The sequence below is a fragment of the Limulus polyphemus genome, unplaced genomic scaffold (assembly GCF_000517525.1).
Source record: "Limulus polyphemus unplaced genomic scaffold, Limulus_polyphemus-2.1.2 Scaffold502, whole genome shotgun sequence".
Lineage (NCBI taxonomy): Eukaryota > Metazoa > Arthropoda > Merostomata > Xiphosura > Limulidae > Limulus > Limulus polyphemus.
The window spans coordinates 63,923-81,022 of NW_013666112.1; the positions used below are offsets into that span (position 1 = coordinate 63,923).

Consider the following 17,100-nt stretch of genomic DNA (forward strand, 5'->3'; position numbering starts at 1 on the left):
TCCCTTTATTTAGTATTATATGTTTTACTATATTCTATATTATATAACTGAGATATTTATTTATTATCATATATTTTTATTATTATTATAAACTATATTCATCATTTTTATTTATTATTATGTTTTTGTTATTTTATTATTATATATTATATAAAATATGTTACATAACTGAGATACGCTTTTGCCTTTCTAGCGTAACCATGAGTCAGAGCTACAGAAGTCTACATCTGGCTCTGATATTTCCGCCCAGGTGTAGCCGTCTATAATAGCGGTGTACTGTACAGAATCAATTAAATATAAGTCTACACACCTTCGCCAAAAGCACATCACTAACAAACTCGTGATTTTTAACGCTGGTACACTGCAACCCTTGTCAGAGGTGGAGACAAATGGTTTTCAACATCTACTGGCAGCCATGGATTCTCAGTATTTTCTTCTCAGTCGCAAGTGCGTCCACAACATTGATCGAGAGCAGGTTTGACAAAGTCCAACAATAAGTTCTCTCTCTCAATTGCAACTTGTACCCAACATTAATGTCACTGTGGATATCTGGAGAAACAGATAAATGCACAGCTTTTTTTGGAGTCACTGGTAATTTTATACTTGACTGGAAAATGCAAACAGTCATGCTGGCATGTCGGCATTTCAAGGAGCGTCACACATCTGATAACTTTGCAGCTCAATATGATGAAATAATAAATATCTTTAACATCAACAACAAGGTGTCATATGTGACATCTGATAACGCATCTAACTTCATCAAGCTTTCTACTTGCCTGGATTCGAACCACAAACACTACGTAATGTAAGAGATGGTGATAGCTCATCTACAGCTAGTGGATCGGAAGATGAACATTTGGATGAATCTACATCAGCAGAAAATTTCCCCTAATTTCTTTTTGAACATGACCCCTGCTTTTTCCACACGCTACAGCTTGTGGTCAGAAATGGCATGAAAAAAGCTAGGCCACTGCTGGATGTAATTTCTAAAGCATCAGCCATCTTGTTCTACATTCGGAAATCAGCACAAGCAACTGAACTACTTGAGGGAGAGGTCAGAGTTCAGTCAGTAACACCAATACGATGTAACTCAGAAATGAAGATGATTAAGTCTTTATTGAAGATGCCCCAGGAGAAGTTGGATAATCTAGATATCTTGAAGATTCACCAGGAGAAGTTGGATAATCTAGATATATATTGAAGATTCCCCAGGAAAAGTTGGATAATCTATATATATTGAAGATTCCCCAGGAGAAGTTGGATAATCTAGATACTGGTACATCAAAACTTACTTTTCATGATCAAACTGTGCTTGTATATTTCGTGACAAGACTGACATTTTTTGAAATTTCACCCAGGGTCAGAACACTGTTACCTGCAGTTATGTAGTGCCATGTGTTTATTGGCTGATGACTGAGAATGACAGCATGCAATCTAGATATCATTTCAATCTTATCTCTGCACTGAAGAAATCTGTTTACGCCCGGCTGATTCCGTATGAGGAACGAAGTGTCTTCTGATTGACTGCGGCATTGGATCCCAGAATTACACTTGACTGGTATTTCACTGGACCTATGGTCTATGAATGTAATCGAATGCTCCTGCAGCAAGAAGCCAAGAAAGTTTCCTCAACAAATAACCCAATAACCATTGAACCAAAAAGAGAACTTTAAATCCCCATAGAAAAAGAAGTAAGCTCATTATAATAAATAATTAAAAACAACGTTTACTATTTACACAATCAAAACTTTATTGAAACCGTACGGCTTCCACTTTAAAACAACACTCTTCAAGTACTAGTTTCGACATGATCTCCGTCATCTTCAGGAGTTATTTACAAGCCCTACTTTATGCTTTTACCCCTTTTTCCTTCACTATTATTTACATATTTCCTTGGTCTAATTTTTATTTATTATAATATATCTCGCCATATATCAACATATTAACTTGCTGGTCCTTCATCTCTATTTAGTACTTCTTTTTGTTTTTTATATTTCATTGTTTCTAATGTTTCTCTAATATTTAATGCTATAATATTACGAGGTTTAGCCAAAATTAAAGTTTTTTTCCCATAATATTGTATGATGATTAGTTTTCACATGTTCGATTATAGTTAATATTTCTATTTCATTGGCCCCCAGTGGCACAGCGGTATGTTTGAAGACTTACAACACTAGAAACTGGGTTTCGATACATGTGGTGGGGAGAACACAGATAGCCCATTGTGTAGCTTTGTGCTTAACTTCAAAAAAACAAATCTATTTTATTATTTCTTATATAACCTTTATGTTCTTGCAATCTGAATTTTTAATTTTTTTTAGTTTGACCAATATCAATACCACCATATTCACATTAAATGCTTGTTTTATCTGTTAATTTTATTTCATCTTTAGTATTCCCTATTATGTCTTTTACCTTATTTATTGGTTTGAAGACAAGATAAAAATTCTGATGCTTTTCAAATACTTTATGTAATTGACTTGTTAAACCTGGAACATAAGGTAAACTTAGTTTCTTTTTTGTTTTATTTTTTCATAAATATATCTTAATGTCGTATTTTTAACTGTCTTTACACCTTTGTTAAATTTCTTAAGTGTTTTGTCTACTATATTTGGTTCAAATCCTTTATCACCAGCGATATACTTAATTAATAACAATTCGTTATTTAAATCTTCCTGTCTTGAACATATTTTTAAAGCTCTATAAATATACGTGTAAAATGCAGAGATTTTTTTTTATTTTTATGTGACACGATTCTTTTAATATTACACAAGTACCGGTAATTCATATTTAGAAGTAAGCTCTTTAATTTCTTTGCTGCATCCAAGAAACCAGATCAACACCTACCTCGACAGTCCTTGCATTCCTGAAGAAAGCAATCCTCTAGATTATTGGAAGATCCCTGAAAAAATTTTCCTACCATATCTATACTATCCAAACGCTACCTGAATGTCCCAGCATCCTCTGCGCCCGAAAAACTTTGTTATTGTATTTTTAAAAACAAAAATATTGAAATGTTATTATTTGTTAAAATGTTGTTTGTTTCAGTTTCTAAAAAACAATTGTTTCATAAAATAAAGTATTGAAATATTATCATTATTGCATATTACCCGACAAAGTATTCATAAAAATTGTTTCATAAAATAAAGTATTGAAATCTTATCATTATTGCATATTACCCGACAAAGTATTCATAAATGTATTAATGAATACATTCTTCTCTATTCGTATTTGAATACTTAGCATTTGTCCTGTGTTCGTATTCGATCACTGATCTCCAGTATTCGCCTTTCCCTGCTTCAACAAGATGACAAGCATATTACCTATTACACAACATGCTTAAAAGATGTGTAGCACACAAAACAAACAGTCAGCAAGCTACTAGTTCAAATGTACAAGGAACATATATATATATATATTGTATCATTAAAGGTACCTGTAAGTTGGCAGGTTTAATCCTCGCATTGTCATAGATACGTTTGATCTGTTCGCTGTTGAAATTGGATATTCCAATTGCCTTGGTCATCTCTGCATCTACAGCATCTTCCATGCCCTGTAGTAACAGAGAAGTTTAGGAAAGTATTTTAAAACTGCTACATTAATATAAGTCTACACAATAACTATTTAACTACAAATAACTCATGCTTTTATTATCTATCAATACTGAATACCTACAATGAGGTATCAGAAATTACTGATAACTTATGCTTTTCATATTATCTTTAGAAATTGGATACCTACAATAAATTTTTTCACAGGAAACACTGTGATCTCTACCAGACGTGAATTTATAAATAGAACGGTATTACAAATTCTCGAATGGAGATTTGGCTGAGTTCTAGATGAAAGATGTTCACAATTATATAGACCGATCGTGCTAAAATATAAATATGCACATGGTTTATTCCTTCTAATATGCAAGCTTTGAATATTACATTTATTTCAAAACTCTCTTTATTCCAACAGATAGCCCATTCACCTAAAGAACAAGTGTTTCATGGAAGTGCCTTAGATATTCTTCTCTTTCCTTTGAGTGAATGAGAAATACGAACATGAAAATCAAAGGGCAAATGTATCGAAGATTTTTACGTCTAACACCTTTTAAATGAGTTCATTGTTATGGCAGTTCTCACGAAGCACAAAAATTATTCAATTTTAATTTAATATGACAATGTTATATTTTCAAGTAACTGAGTCTGAGCCAAATTATCGACTAAATTTTGCAGAAAGTGACAGATATTTAACATTATGAAAATTGGCATTCACGTTTTACATGTTCACCAGTTTCACTTAAACACTTGAACATTTTTAACTAAATAATTTGCAAAGTACTTCATAAAGAATACATTTTCTCACTTTGGCTTGTTTTAAAACTTTTATCAAAGCTACACAAGGGCAAGTGTAGATACCTATTCCTAATTTTTAACTGATAGACTAGAGGGAAGGCAGTCAATCAAACTGCACCCACCATCAACTCTAGCGAACTTTTGTCTGAATTTGACTATCTTGGGGTTCATTCATTGCCAAAAAATAAATAAAAAATACGAGCACATTTTTGTGGCAACGTGAAGGAAACCATGAATCTTCGTATTCACAATTGGGACATACTAACCATTTGGTCACACCGAAAGTAAGGTTTAAACAGTTTGGTAGATGGTTTTTACATTGTGCCCAGCTTTCATTCTTATTCAGAGACATTCAGAATACTCTCTAATAAATATCTTAACAAATCTCTGTTATTCAATGAACCTATCCCACCTCTCTAAGAGAAACCAGTTTCATCTGGAAATAACACATTATGAATAATATTGAAAGTATGCACTAACAATGTCTGATATGCCACTACTCTTTCTTACCTTCCAAGTGTCCAGAAAGTCTGCCTCATAATCTATAACCAGCTTTCCATCTTTTATTGGTAATTGCTCGTTACCATCTAGCGGCTAAGAAAGCAACACAATAACCAGTTCTTTATTTCATTGTAATGCCATATCTTGAGAAGAAAATAAAATGTTTATCAGTTAGATTCTGATACACATTTAATTAATCAAAATTCAATTTGAAACTTTGTTCAAATACATAATGTTTTGCTTAAAAGTTGTATGTAATCATAATTGAGAATATGAATAAAAAAGAAATAGTTAAATATGTCCTTAAAGAGGATGAATGAATGACTTCCTGTAAATTCTGACCCTATTTATATGAATGTAAGACCCTAAAAATAGTTACTTAATGAGGAAAATAAAAATATTCACCACATTTATGATAAAAACTGAAATATTTTCAGCTTTGGGCATGAGTAATATCTTGCTTCTATTAAGGGCAGTCTAGTAATGTTTATACAAGATTTTAAGGATTTATTCCCAGCATAAGAATAGAGGACAGGCTATCACAATTCTCACAGAATGCTATGGTCAAAAAGTCTCTCACATATGGATATACACACTTTAAACATATCTTTAAAATGTTCAATGCAAATGTAAAATTATAATTTTTTATACTTCTAAGAGGTAGTAAACTCTTAAGAATGAATCTTTTTATTTTTTTTATTATTTTATGCCATATGAATGAAAGTGACATTTTTATAGACTTTTGTGCCCTAGATATGAAGTAAAAAGTTACGAGGAAACTGGAATATCAATAATTTTCATTAACAAAACATCTCAATCAGCTGGTCAATACAAATTATATGTTAAGTGGAAACAGAGACTAATAGAATTATTGAAATAATCCAAAAAGCTAACATTTTAGCATCAATAACATATTATTGTCAACTTCCAAAATGTGGAGTAGAAACAGAATAAACTGTTAAGAAACATTATTTAAATAAAAGAATAATAGATGTGCTAAAACAATTCAGCAAACTTTGCATTTTTTTATCGAAAGAAGCAATCAGCTTCATCTCATGAATATCAAAATGGTTACTTTATTGTTTTCACGACTAGGTTTTTACAGACACCTAGTTACATACCAGCTTCACCAATGCTATTTTTAGAATATCATATCTAGGTGGTATCACACTGTCACTATGAGATCTTCTAATAATAAAACTTAATAAAATGCGAAAAATCTTGTATCTTTCACTAAATTAAAATCCTGGTAAAGTTACAAAATATCAGGTGAATGCAATTTTAAAATGTGCTTTGAATAAAATTTAGAAAAAAGATCTTAACAGTTTGTATCGTATATACATCCCAAATAAGACTTACACAATTTTTCACACAATAAAATTAATATTCAACATGATCATGCTGAAATATTTAAAACTCTAGATTACTTACTATAACACAAGTAAATATTTCTCAATTTTTTAGCAAAACAACTTTTTATATTTGCAAAACTCACCACAACACTGAAAGGAGAATGAACTAGATACATGTCAACATAACTCAGTTGAAGGTCATCTAACGACTGTTGAAGGTAATGAAGGACTTTGTCTCGATGATGCCCTCCATTTGGCAGCTAGAATTACAGAGACGTATCTAAAATCATCATAATTAAGCTAGAAGGAGAGGATATACTGTGGCCTAAATGGAACTGTTTAAACTTGTACAGAGACACTACTTCTTATTGCTATGTCCTACAGACCTATAGTGGGTAGTTCTAACCCATTAGATTAATACCAAAAGACTGTCTATAGCAGTTATTATCTCTTTGCTTTTCTAATTAAATGTCTTTGAAAACAGCATCATTTTAATTCTTCTGATATACGTTTACATATTCTTTGTGTCAGTACCTTCTTTCTTCATCTCTGGAGGCAAGTTCTGACCTTTAATTACCAAATCAGGACCAACAGTTGCACCCGCAGAACCAGTGCAGTTCAATTTACTGTACATTTTTAACTCAGTAAACCCATGGATGTAGGTGGTTTTCTTCAAATAATATATCTTTCATATTACTTGGGGTAGATGGAGTAATCCCAGATAAACTTTGCTATATATATTTAGCTCAATTTTGTTTCTTCGATATCTGATTAGTTCTTCGTTGTTCCTTTCATCAGATTTGGCTCTGTCTCCTTGTCTGAACTAAATTATGTATATTCAGATTACTCAATGTTTAGTTTAACATTATAATTATTGTTATTATAATTATATATAATTATTTTGTATAGTTGTTGTTTTCTGTTTGTATTTTTTATTCTTAATTATTTATTATGACTGTAACTTTTTGAATCAATAAAAATAAAGTTGTTGGTTCCCTACAGCCTCGGCTACAATAACCATGTTTTTCACAATTATAACAGTTTCCATTTCCTGGTATCTTTTGTGAGGAGTTCTTATTCCATACAGGCTTTTATCTGCATTTCCAAGCAATATGCATTTTCAATTTACACTTGAAATATCTATTTTCTTATGGTATATATCCTCCATTCTGTGCGACTAGTTTTCTAACTAACACTTTCAGTTCTTCTATACTATCGTTAGGGGGGGGGTGTATTAACATTACTTGATCTGATGACGTCTTAACTTTTAAATGGTGTCTTTAGTTGTTCATCTGCGAATTTAACTAATTAATGTTCCATAATCATCTAGAGAGCTTTCTTTATAGAGGTAACCTACTTTTATTCAACCTAATTCTCTTATACTCACCTGTTATGGCATGTATGAATTTGTCACGTGCCAACAAATCTATCATTTTACGTGGATCATCCAGGTAAGATAATTAGGCAGGTATTTCCAAATCTTCTTTTCTCCATACCTTGTTCTCGAACTCTTGATACTTTATTCTAGTGTGGCAGTTAGGTAAGGAAGCTATTAATGCTTGATAGTTGTTAAAGCTCTCGGCTGGAAGGCCACATAATGTTGTTTCAGTGAAACTTTAGGCAGAGTAAACATAGTAGATTTGAGAACTTAAATCGACTGTAACTGTCTATTGAAAAAGGAGATGTCGTTTCAGTTTCTATACTATAGCCTTCTTCGGGTTTTCAGTAGAGAAGCCAAACGTAACATCTTTTTCTTACAACAGGCAGTAGCAATCGATGAAAGTTCTCAAACTGATTACTTAATATTGTCAGAATGATCCTTTAAATTGAGCATCAAGATGAATACCTTATTGTTCACTATTACACCCGTTCACCCTGGAAATTATTTCAAACTGAGCCTAATATGACTCCCATGGTACCTTTCCTTCACACTTTGTTGGTTTCTTGATTATGCTATGTTGTTGAAATGGCAAGCTAAGTTCTGGAACTGAATGAAGTATTGCAAGAAGGTTCTGCAGTAGAAAAGGCAGATGCGGAAAGAGATGTCGTTGGTTTGATATTTGCATTTAATACTTTTTCCAAATGTTTTATTCTCTCATTGATGTTCTTTTCTACCTCGTTCATCTTGCTTTTATGGTCATTTTGCTCATTACATATATCTTTTTGTTTTTTTGTTAATGTGTTTTTGTACATCTTCACATTTGTTGTTCTAATCCTTCTGTACATCTCCAATAATTTGATCTATTCTGTCTTTAGTCATTTTTTTAATTATTCCTTAAATATTATGTCTCCAGCTTTTAATTCCTCACCTTAAATATTATGTCTCCAGCTTTTAATTCCTCACCTTAAATATTATGTCACCAGCTTTTAATTCCTCACCTTAAATATTATGTCTCCAGCTTTTAACTCTTCACCTTAAATATTATGTCTCCAGCTTTTAACTCCTCACCTTAAATATTATGTCTCCAGCTTTTAACTCCTCACCTTAAATATTATGTCTCCAGCTTTTAATTCCTCACCTTAAATATTATGTCTCCAGCTTTTAATTCCTCACTAAAAATCCCGTCTCTTAACTCTTGGTCTTCGTTCAATTTTTGTAAATTTTTCTTGTTTATTTTATTATTCTATCTCTTTTATCTTGGCCTTCTTTTATTTTTCTGACTTGTTCTTCAAATGTTTGGCCTCTTTCTTTGTGGTTTTCTTTTAATTTCCTGTCTCGTTCTTCTTCACCTTCTTTTCACCCTTTCAAAGTTCCATTTTATTTTCACCAAAATAATCCATCCACTGATACCAGTGTTGAAATGTATTCTAATCTTGGGTGCGTTCTTTTGGATTACATGGTAAAAATCCAATCCGAACCTAACAGTAAAACCTCTATCTTAATTAGCTTTCATAGATGATCAAACACGTAACTCACCGAGTTTATGAACAGCATAATAGTCGTAAAGAACTCTCTACTAGCATTCATTAACTGTTTGACACTGAACTTATCCTCTCAATGAATATATCAGTTTGATATCAATAAATGGATCAAGGTACAATATCAATGTTTCTTTTATGAATAAAGCTAAATAAATATATTAGTATGCATTAGTATCACTTAAAAAAAAAACTAAAGCCAACCCTTAAGATAATACTTTTGTAAATAAACTAATTGATTGGTATTTCTATCACATAATCGTTGTTGAACTAACCAGCATAACAAGAAAATATTAATCATAATAATAATCGTACCTTAGACACAATGAAAATGTCTTCTCTTTTCAACTTTCCAGCATCAAATACCTTTTTTAAAGTTTTTCCAATCTCTTTTTCGTTTTTGTAGGCCCAGGCAGTGTCAATATGGCGATATCCGCAGTCAATCGCACTTTCAACTGCTACTTTTACTTCACCTTCTTTAGCCTAATATATAGGATAGAAATACACAAAAATAGATTAAAATAAAGTAATATCCAAACTTATTCTCTACAATTAAAATATCTTATTACCTGCCACGTGCCTAAGCCAATAATAGGCATACGAGCTCCATTATTAAGTTTAACATAGTGCGGAAACGATGCCATTTTATAAACTTGATCGACTTGCTATGAAATAAACCATCAGGTCTCTTATATTTGGTTTAGATATGTCCTTGAATGATTACGTTAAAAAAAAACGGAGTTGCTTATGTTGGAAGCGTGGCTTGTTCTCGACAACAGCAACCCAAAAAAAAAGGTGGATAACCTTAACCTTAATAAGGCCTGTTTGTTTGCTCAATCCATCGAACACCCTTCCAGTAGAGACACTTTTTCTAATGGTAGCATTGTGTGACCTTGTGCTTCACAAGAAAAAAAATCATTCTAAAAATAGTAAAAACGTACAAAAACAGCCAAGTTAGAATGAATATGTAGGCCACTTTTATATTACATTTACAGAATTTGCCTTTTATATATATATATATATGTAATTTTTATCCTTTTTTAACGCAGTGGCACAGTGTTATGTCTGCGGACTTACACTTTTTTGTTTCTGTACATGTAAAACGTGAAAAGTTAGTGATAGCATCCTCAGATCACGTACACCGATAACAGTATCATACCACATATGGAAGTGCAGATTATATAAAACAATGTATTCAACAATACGAGTTAATTAAAATTATAACAAATACAGATAACATTATATTTTCAACGTTATTTTATGCAGTAAAAACAAAATTCAATGTTGCAGTGTTAAACCGACAGTTGGAAAATCTATCTTTCGTCTGCAAACGTCGCTACCCATGAGACTTTTAGTTATCAGCATTTAAAATGTAAGTAAAAAAACTAATAAGTGAGAAATAGCTCAGAGGTTAAACATTATCCCTATTAGCCTGAGGTCCTGGGTTCAAGTCCCGCAGTCTCTTTTTCCCTTATTAGCTTTTTCATTAATAAATTGTTAAACTTTAGTGGCAATTGTTACTACAGAGTTAAATATAATATCTTATCAATCATTATGACATTATGACAAATAGTTTTTTCCATTTTATAGCTTCGTCTGAACTGCATTTGTATTGGATATATTCTAATTTGTATGCTGTGATGGATCGCTACGGTATGGCTGAGTTAAGAGAGTTGTCCTCTACTAGACACTATGCTAAACTTTATTCCATACAAGGCAATGACATCAAGAAATCCATGTCATCCAATGCTCTTACTTTATCGACTGCTACACTGGAACTAAATCATCCTACACTATCTTCTGCTCTCTTCACTGAAGCTGGTATTATGCTATCCTATGCTGAAGATACATCTCGCTCATCGCTTGCCTTTCTCCTTTTGTTATAACAGTATCAAACACTTTAACTTTAGCCATATCATCTTCTAAGCCTCATCCAGCCAGTCTAGTTTTGCCATTGGCTCGTATGGATACCAATTTTTTATCAAAATTGTCTGTGTTTTTATTCTCTCAAATGAAGTCTAAGTTCTGTTCGACATATACACACTTTTGATATTCCTAAATACTGTCTTTGAGAAGACATCAATTTCTACCAACTCGTAATGGAATGGTAGTTAAGATAAGTTCTGTTTGACACATACACACTTTTTGATATCCCTAAATACTGTATTTGAGAAGACATCAATTTTTACCAACTCGTAATGGGATGGTTGTTAAGATCTATAATTCTCAGCTATTTGACAAGTTTTGTCCTTCAGTGGGAATCACAAATTTATGCCCAAGTACTACCATCCAGAAGCTTGGATTCCCTTCTCTTACACAAAAGCTTACACATCGTCAAACTCCACGTTTTTATTTACTTGAAGACAAAATAGCAATAAGGCGAACAATATGTATTAATAATGCTCAAGGGCCAATTTTTATTATTTGTGTTTTAGCAGAAAACAGTGACGTAATTGACCACCTTCTTCAACATGTCGGCATGGCCAGGTGGTTAGGGCACTCGACTCGCAATCTGAGGGTCGCGGGTTCGAATCTCCGTCCCACCAAACATGCTCGCCCTTTCAGCCGTGGGGGCGTTACAATGTGACGGTCAATCCCACTATTCGTTTGTAAAAGAGTAGCCCAAGAGTTGGCGGTGGGTGGTGATGACTAGCTGCCTTCCCTCTAGTCTTACACTACTAAATTAGGGACGGATAGCGCAGATAGCCCTCGTATAGCTTTGCGCGAAATTCAAAACAAATCTTCAGCATGATGTTTTCATTTTTAAACAACGATACTGAGTGGGAAGTCTTAGGGCACCTCCACCCCAACCTTTGTGCTGCAAAATGTGCCTACGTTACAACGATCATCCAAAAACAAAGTGTATGGATCGTATCATACAGTGTCATATCATACATCATACTATCATCCTATCATACTGTATCATATCATACAGTGGACTAAATTCAACACATTTGCAATACCCGACAGCTAGACCATCTCACATATTTCAAATGCCAAGGAAAGCCACCACCTCCTCCAAAGCCTGATCATCACGTTACTGTAACTCCTTGATCATCCCGTTACTGGAACTCCTGTGGTTTCACTGATCCAGTTAGAATGACTTCAAACTCTCTCCCACAGAAGATATTCTCCGATTTATTAGTATTACTTTATAAAATATTCACCCATTTTTTAAAACCTACTGACATTTATAAATCCTAAAGAATTGTGTATCATGTAATTTACCATTGAGAACTGGACATTTATTAGTCACCACTTCCTCGGTCCGGAGACTCACTGGAAATCCTGAGGGCTTATAACACTCAAATACGGGTTTTGATTCCTGTAGTGCATACAACACAAATAGCTCAAACAAACAAGTTGAGATGTAACTTAGTTGAAAGGACGGCAACTGCCTGTTCTAGAAACACAAATGTAAAGAAAGACTCTAAGGTGAGTAACCTGTGGCTACCACTGGTTGAATCTACAAGAAGTCTCTCCACCAATCAGAAATAGAGATAAACCAACCAATCATAACACACTGTCCACAATCCACAAGAATACTATAAAAACTGACAACACCATACACACACTGACCTAAAGACAGTCATAGCACACTCTTCACAATCCACAAGAATACTATAAAAACTGACAACACCATACACACACTGACCTAAAGACAGTCATAGCACACTCTCCACGATCCAAAAGAATACTATAAAAACTGACAACACCATACACACACTGACCTAAAGACGAAAGGCGGAAGACTTTCGAAACGTCGTCCTCTACACTTGTGTTTCTACAACAGGCAATTATCGTCCATTAAACTAAGTCTCATCATGAATACTCTGCCTAAACAATCTATCAAAGGAGTTGGGGATGTGTTGCTGTTCTAATACTTTTCATAACGTAGTGTATTTGTCACTTTTATTGTTTTTCTGTTTTGCTTTGTTAAATATACAAGTATATATCATATTACTTTAAAATATCCCAGGTTTTATCGCAATGATTGATCCAACGAGGAGTTGTAGTAATCCCAAAATGCTCGAACCCAATAGTATTGAAAAACGTTTATTTTTGTTTCGTTTTTCCACAGTTTAATATTATATATGTTACATGTATATTTCTTGTGATGTGCTTATATTACATGAAGAATTGTTTTTTTTTGTCTATCATTATACAAGTCCTTGACTTCAACCTATCTGAGGCATATGTAAATCAAATGAATGCTTTAGATTATTTGAGTTTACTATTTGTCATTGTCAGGTAAGTTTATTATTAAGTATATTAATCGGGTTTTTAAACATTTAATTACTCTGATGGATACATTCGTGGTTACGAGTTGCGTGGATTCCACCCAGCCCGTATTCATAGGGTTAAAAAGAAAAACACAAAGCTACAGAATGAGATATCCACACTGTATCCGCAACAGGGAATCGAACCTAGAATTTTCTGGATTATAAACCCGTAAGTTTACCACTAAACCTGCAAGTGATGTAACGTTACGTAACAATTTAAAGATAATCGAAATACGTTTAATTTTTGACAAGAAATATGAACAGACAGGAAATGTTATAAGCAATATTTAAGCGTTTTTTAATTGGCAAAATTAATGTCTATATATTTTTTTCAAGGATAACAGAACATCCGAATTACCCCTGCAATATCCCAGATTCATTAAAGGAGTGATGAAGAATGATGATAAAGAACATTTGAGAATTTAATTTGGTTATTTTATCAAGATGTCATTCTTGTTTTGAAAGATTGGATTTTTTTAGAATCTAATAAAAAGAAAAAGGCATTTGTTTCATGTGCTTTTCCTTTCTTTTTTCATTAATTCGTTGCACAAAAAAGCACAAATAATGAATCTGTAATGGGGTTAACATTTGAGAAAATTGTATTATACAAAGTACTGGTATCTCTGTAGCTATAAAACTAAGTTTCATTATATTTATTAAGCATTTGAAACTTGTGAAACAAAATTTCCAGCATATGCCCCTTATAACTTCAGTCCAGTGGAAACGCCATGATGTATGATACTTGCATGTTATGACAGTTATTAAAATTGGCTAAAACATCTATGATTCAGGCCCTAATTTGAACTGTAGGCTAGAGGAATGACAACCAGTCGGCAGGAAAAGGCACCGAAAGTGATTAATCTTAACGTCATTTACTGTCCATCTTACTGTCAGCTTAAAGTGCGAGACATGTTTAGTAGCACTGCTTCTCGAACTCGGAGCCCGAATCTGATACGTTAACTGCTAGGGCTTGCTCGTGCCCAAGGGTAAAAAAGTATTTGTGACAGATGTAAAGTATTCTTTGTTGTAAATTATTTTATAGTTTTTTTTATTACTCTAAACACATACCCTGCTATAAAATAATATTACAATTCAGTGTAAAATAAATCCACTTCTTGTGGGAATGGTGTGTTCTGTCGGTAAGCACATAGTGAGAAGTTCAACAGTTCATATGCATGTTCTTAGACCTATAACCTGTTATTATAAAGCATGATAAAGAAGAGAAAATAGCCAACAACGATTAAACTTTTGACAGAGTTGTTTGTTTCTATAAAAATTGAAGTTGTTGAAGTAACTTAGTTGACTAATTGGTAGAACTGAATAAAGAAGAGTTCATTTCTAAGGTTTTAAGTTCCAAAACTGCCAAAGAAATTATACTGGATTACCTTGGATTGTTTACTATTATTGTGCTATTTTTTTTGTTTGATATTTTTGCAATCAAATATTGACATTTTTGTTATTTTGCTTTTTTGGTACTTATAAGTGAATTTTTCGACTTGCTTGGTATTTTTACCTGTGATATTTGTAATAAACAAGCTTCGTCAATTTTGAGCGTCTCTCAGTGTATTTTTCCTTTTAAAATTTTGAAAGAAAAGTGAAAGCCTCATTTTCCTTTCATTTTTGTGAATAGTGTATCATAAAAAGGTGAAAACGATCTTTGGATTGTAGTTTAAAGAACTGAACACACACTGTAGTAATAATATCATACTTTTATGTAAATTTGATGGCCTGGAGAATACACGTTAGTCTATATTATCCTATCAGTCAGGAGAAATGAATCTGTATGAAAAAACATGCACGAACAAGAGGAAAAAAATATATTTAAAAAATTGAAAGTGTGGGAATAGGTACACCAAAGAGTAAGAAAACAAGGTAGGAATGAGTATGGTGTAATAAAACTTTTTCTGTACAACCTCACAAGGGGGCGTGTCTAGCATCCGGTCCATGTTACTTGGTTTATTTTTCTATCCTATATACAATAAGCCAGGTGGACTAAACTTGTCAAACTTAGTTATACTTATCATACAGTGACTAGAGCATTCTGTGAATTGACTTATTGAAGGCAATACATGTACTGTAAAGTCTGTTCAGACGACACCAAAAGAATCAGATATTCGTGTGGACCCATAACTTTTTATTTTTTTTACTTTACAACTTGTCAATAGGATTTCGTACATTAGCTATATAGGTGGATTAAAATACAAATGTTTCTGTTTATCGACGTCATGGATTCGTTACTGTCTATACAAAGTAAAAGAATCATAGACACTATTTTATGTACTCGTAAGTTGTAGAATATCACGAACACACACAAAAAAAAAAACGAAGTAAGCATGGACCGGATGCTAGACACGCCCTCTTGTGAGGTTGTACAGAGGAAGTTTTATTACATCATGCCCATCCTACCTTGTTTCCCCACTTTTTGGTGCTCCCATTCCTACACTTTCAATTTTTTAAACATCTTTTTCACTTGTTCATGCACTTTTTTCATACAAAATGACATGATTTTATGCATCGTTCATTCATTTGTGTTTGTATCCTATATGTCTATTATCAGTGTGGGTGTGCATCATAATATTATGGTATGTGCAAATAATAGTGTATAATTACGTTAAAGACCGTTACCGAAGTATTGTTATACTAGTTTTAGTGTGGTGTGCATTCTCTTCACTTATGGTGTGTGTGTGTGTGTACACATTTTGAGTGTGCATGTGTGCTGTACATATGATGGCACGCACTCTATAGTGTGCAATGTCATTTGGGTGATGATGTAATTAACTACTTTACGCTAACTAGTGTTCCCTGTGCTATTTCTCTAATTGGTGCATTTATAACTATGGTAAATCTGTTTTTTACACAGCGTCCACTAATATCAGTCAGTGAGATGGCGAAATTTGTGGCTTTTTGAATTTTTTGTATCTGTTCTGCTGATTTTCTCAAGTGGTTCTATGACTTGTAATTTTGTGTGTGGTTTGTTTATCATCTAAGAGTGCCTCTCAAACATTTTTGAAGTTTTATAATTTGGTTGTTAAGTTGTATATTACTTTGTAATTTGTATTGCAAATATTATGTATCTGCCCAATTTCTACTGTAAATACTACCGTTTTTATGATATTTACCAATCATGGTTCTTTCAGAGCAAAGGTTACGAACTTGATCTCTTCATAGCTTCCTGTAAATAATATTCTCTTGCTTTAACTTGCCCTACTATCCCACGGATACTGACTTTTCTTTACCATCACAGTCCTGTTGCACGTGCTATACTTTCGTAAAGGAAGCATGCAATAATATCAGAAAGGAAGTGACGTATGGTATACTATCGTAGAGGGAGCGATATTTGCCATACTATCACAGAGGAAGTGACGTATGCTATATATTGTAAAGGATGTGATATACGCTATATTATCGCAGAAGAAGTGACGTTACGATTTATAAAAAATGTACTGAAAATTGATCGGAATTACTTAAGCATATATTGTCTTGATCTAACATAATCCTTTCCAATTATCAAGGCTTGATGTAAACTTCTTTACTCACCACCAGTAACCTAAAATATCTTTGGTATTTGAAGAACATATCACTATGCTAATAATGGCTGGAGACGGCTTAAATGGGTAATGAAGAAAAACTTTAATGTAAGTTTAACATGACAGCAAATGTACAACGTTTCGACAAGGTTTTGTCATCATCGAAACGTTG

General features: G+C 33.0%; 1 protein-coding gene across 1 annotated transcript in view; it reads right to left on the reverse strand.

Annotated features, from left to right (window-relative positions):
• LOC106458693 (1,5-anhydro-D-fructose reductase-like) overlaps positions 1–9,844 on the reverse strand; it is a 57,014-nt gene extending 47,170 nt beyond the window's left edge. Inside the window, exons 1-5 of the mRNA XM_013918237.2 lie at positions 9,688–9,844; positions 9,434–9,601; positions 6,343–6,459; positions 4,857–4,940; positions 3,437–3,553 (exon numbers count right to left, since the gene is read on the reverse strand). Of these exons, the coding sequence (XP_013773691.1) occupies positions 3,437–3,553; positions 4,857–4,940; positions 6,343–6,459; positions 9,434–9,601; positions 9,688–9,762 (561 nt within the window). The 5' untranslated portion in view covers positions 9,763–9,844. The remainder of the gene's footprint in view (positions 1–3,436; positions 3,554–4,856; positions 4,941–6,342; positions 6,460–9,433; positions 9,602–9,687) is intronic.
• Between the last annotated feature and the right edge of the window lie 7,256 nt (positions 9,845–17,100).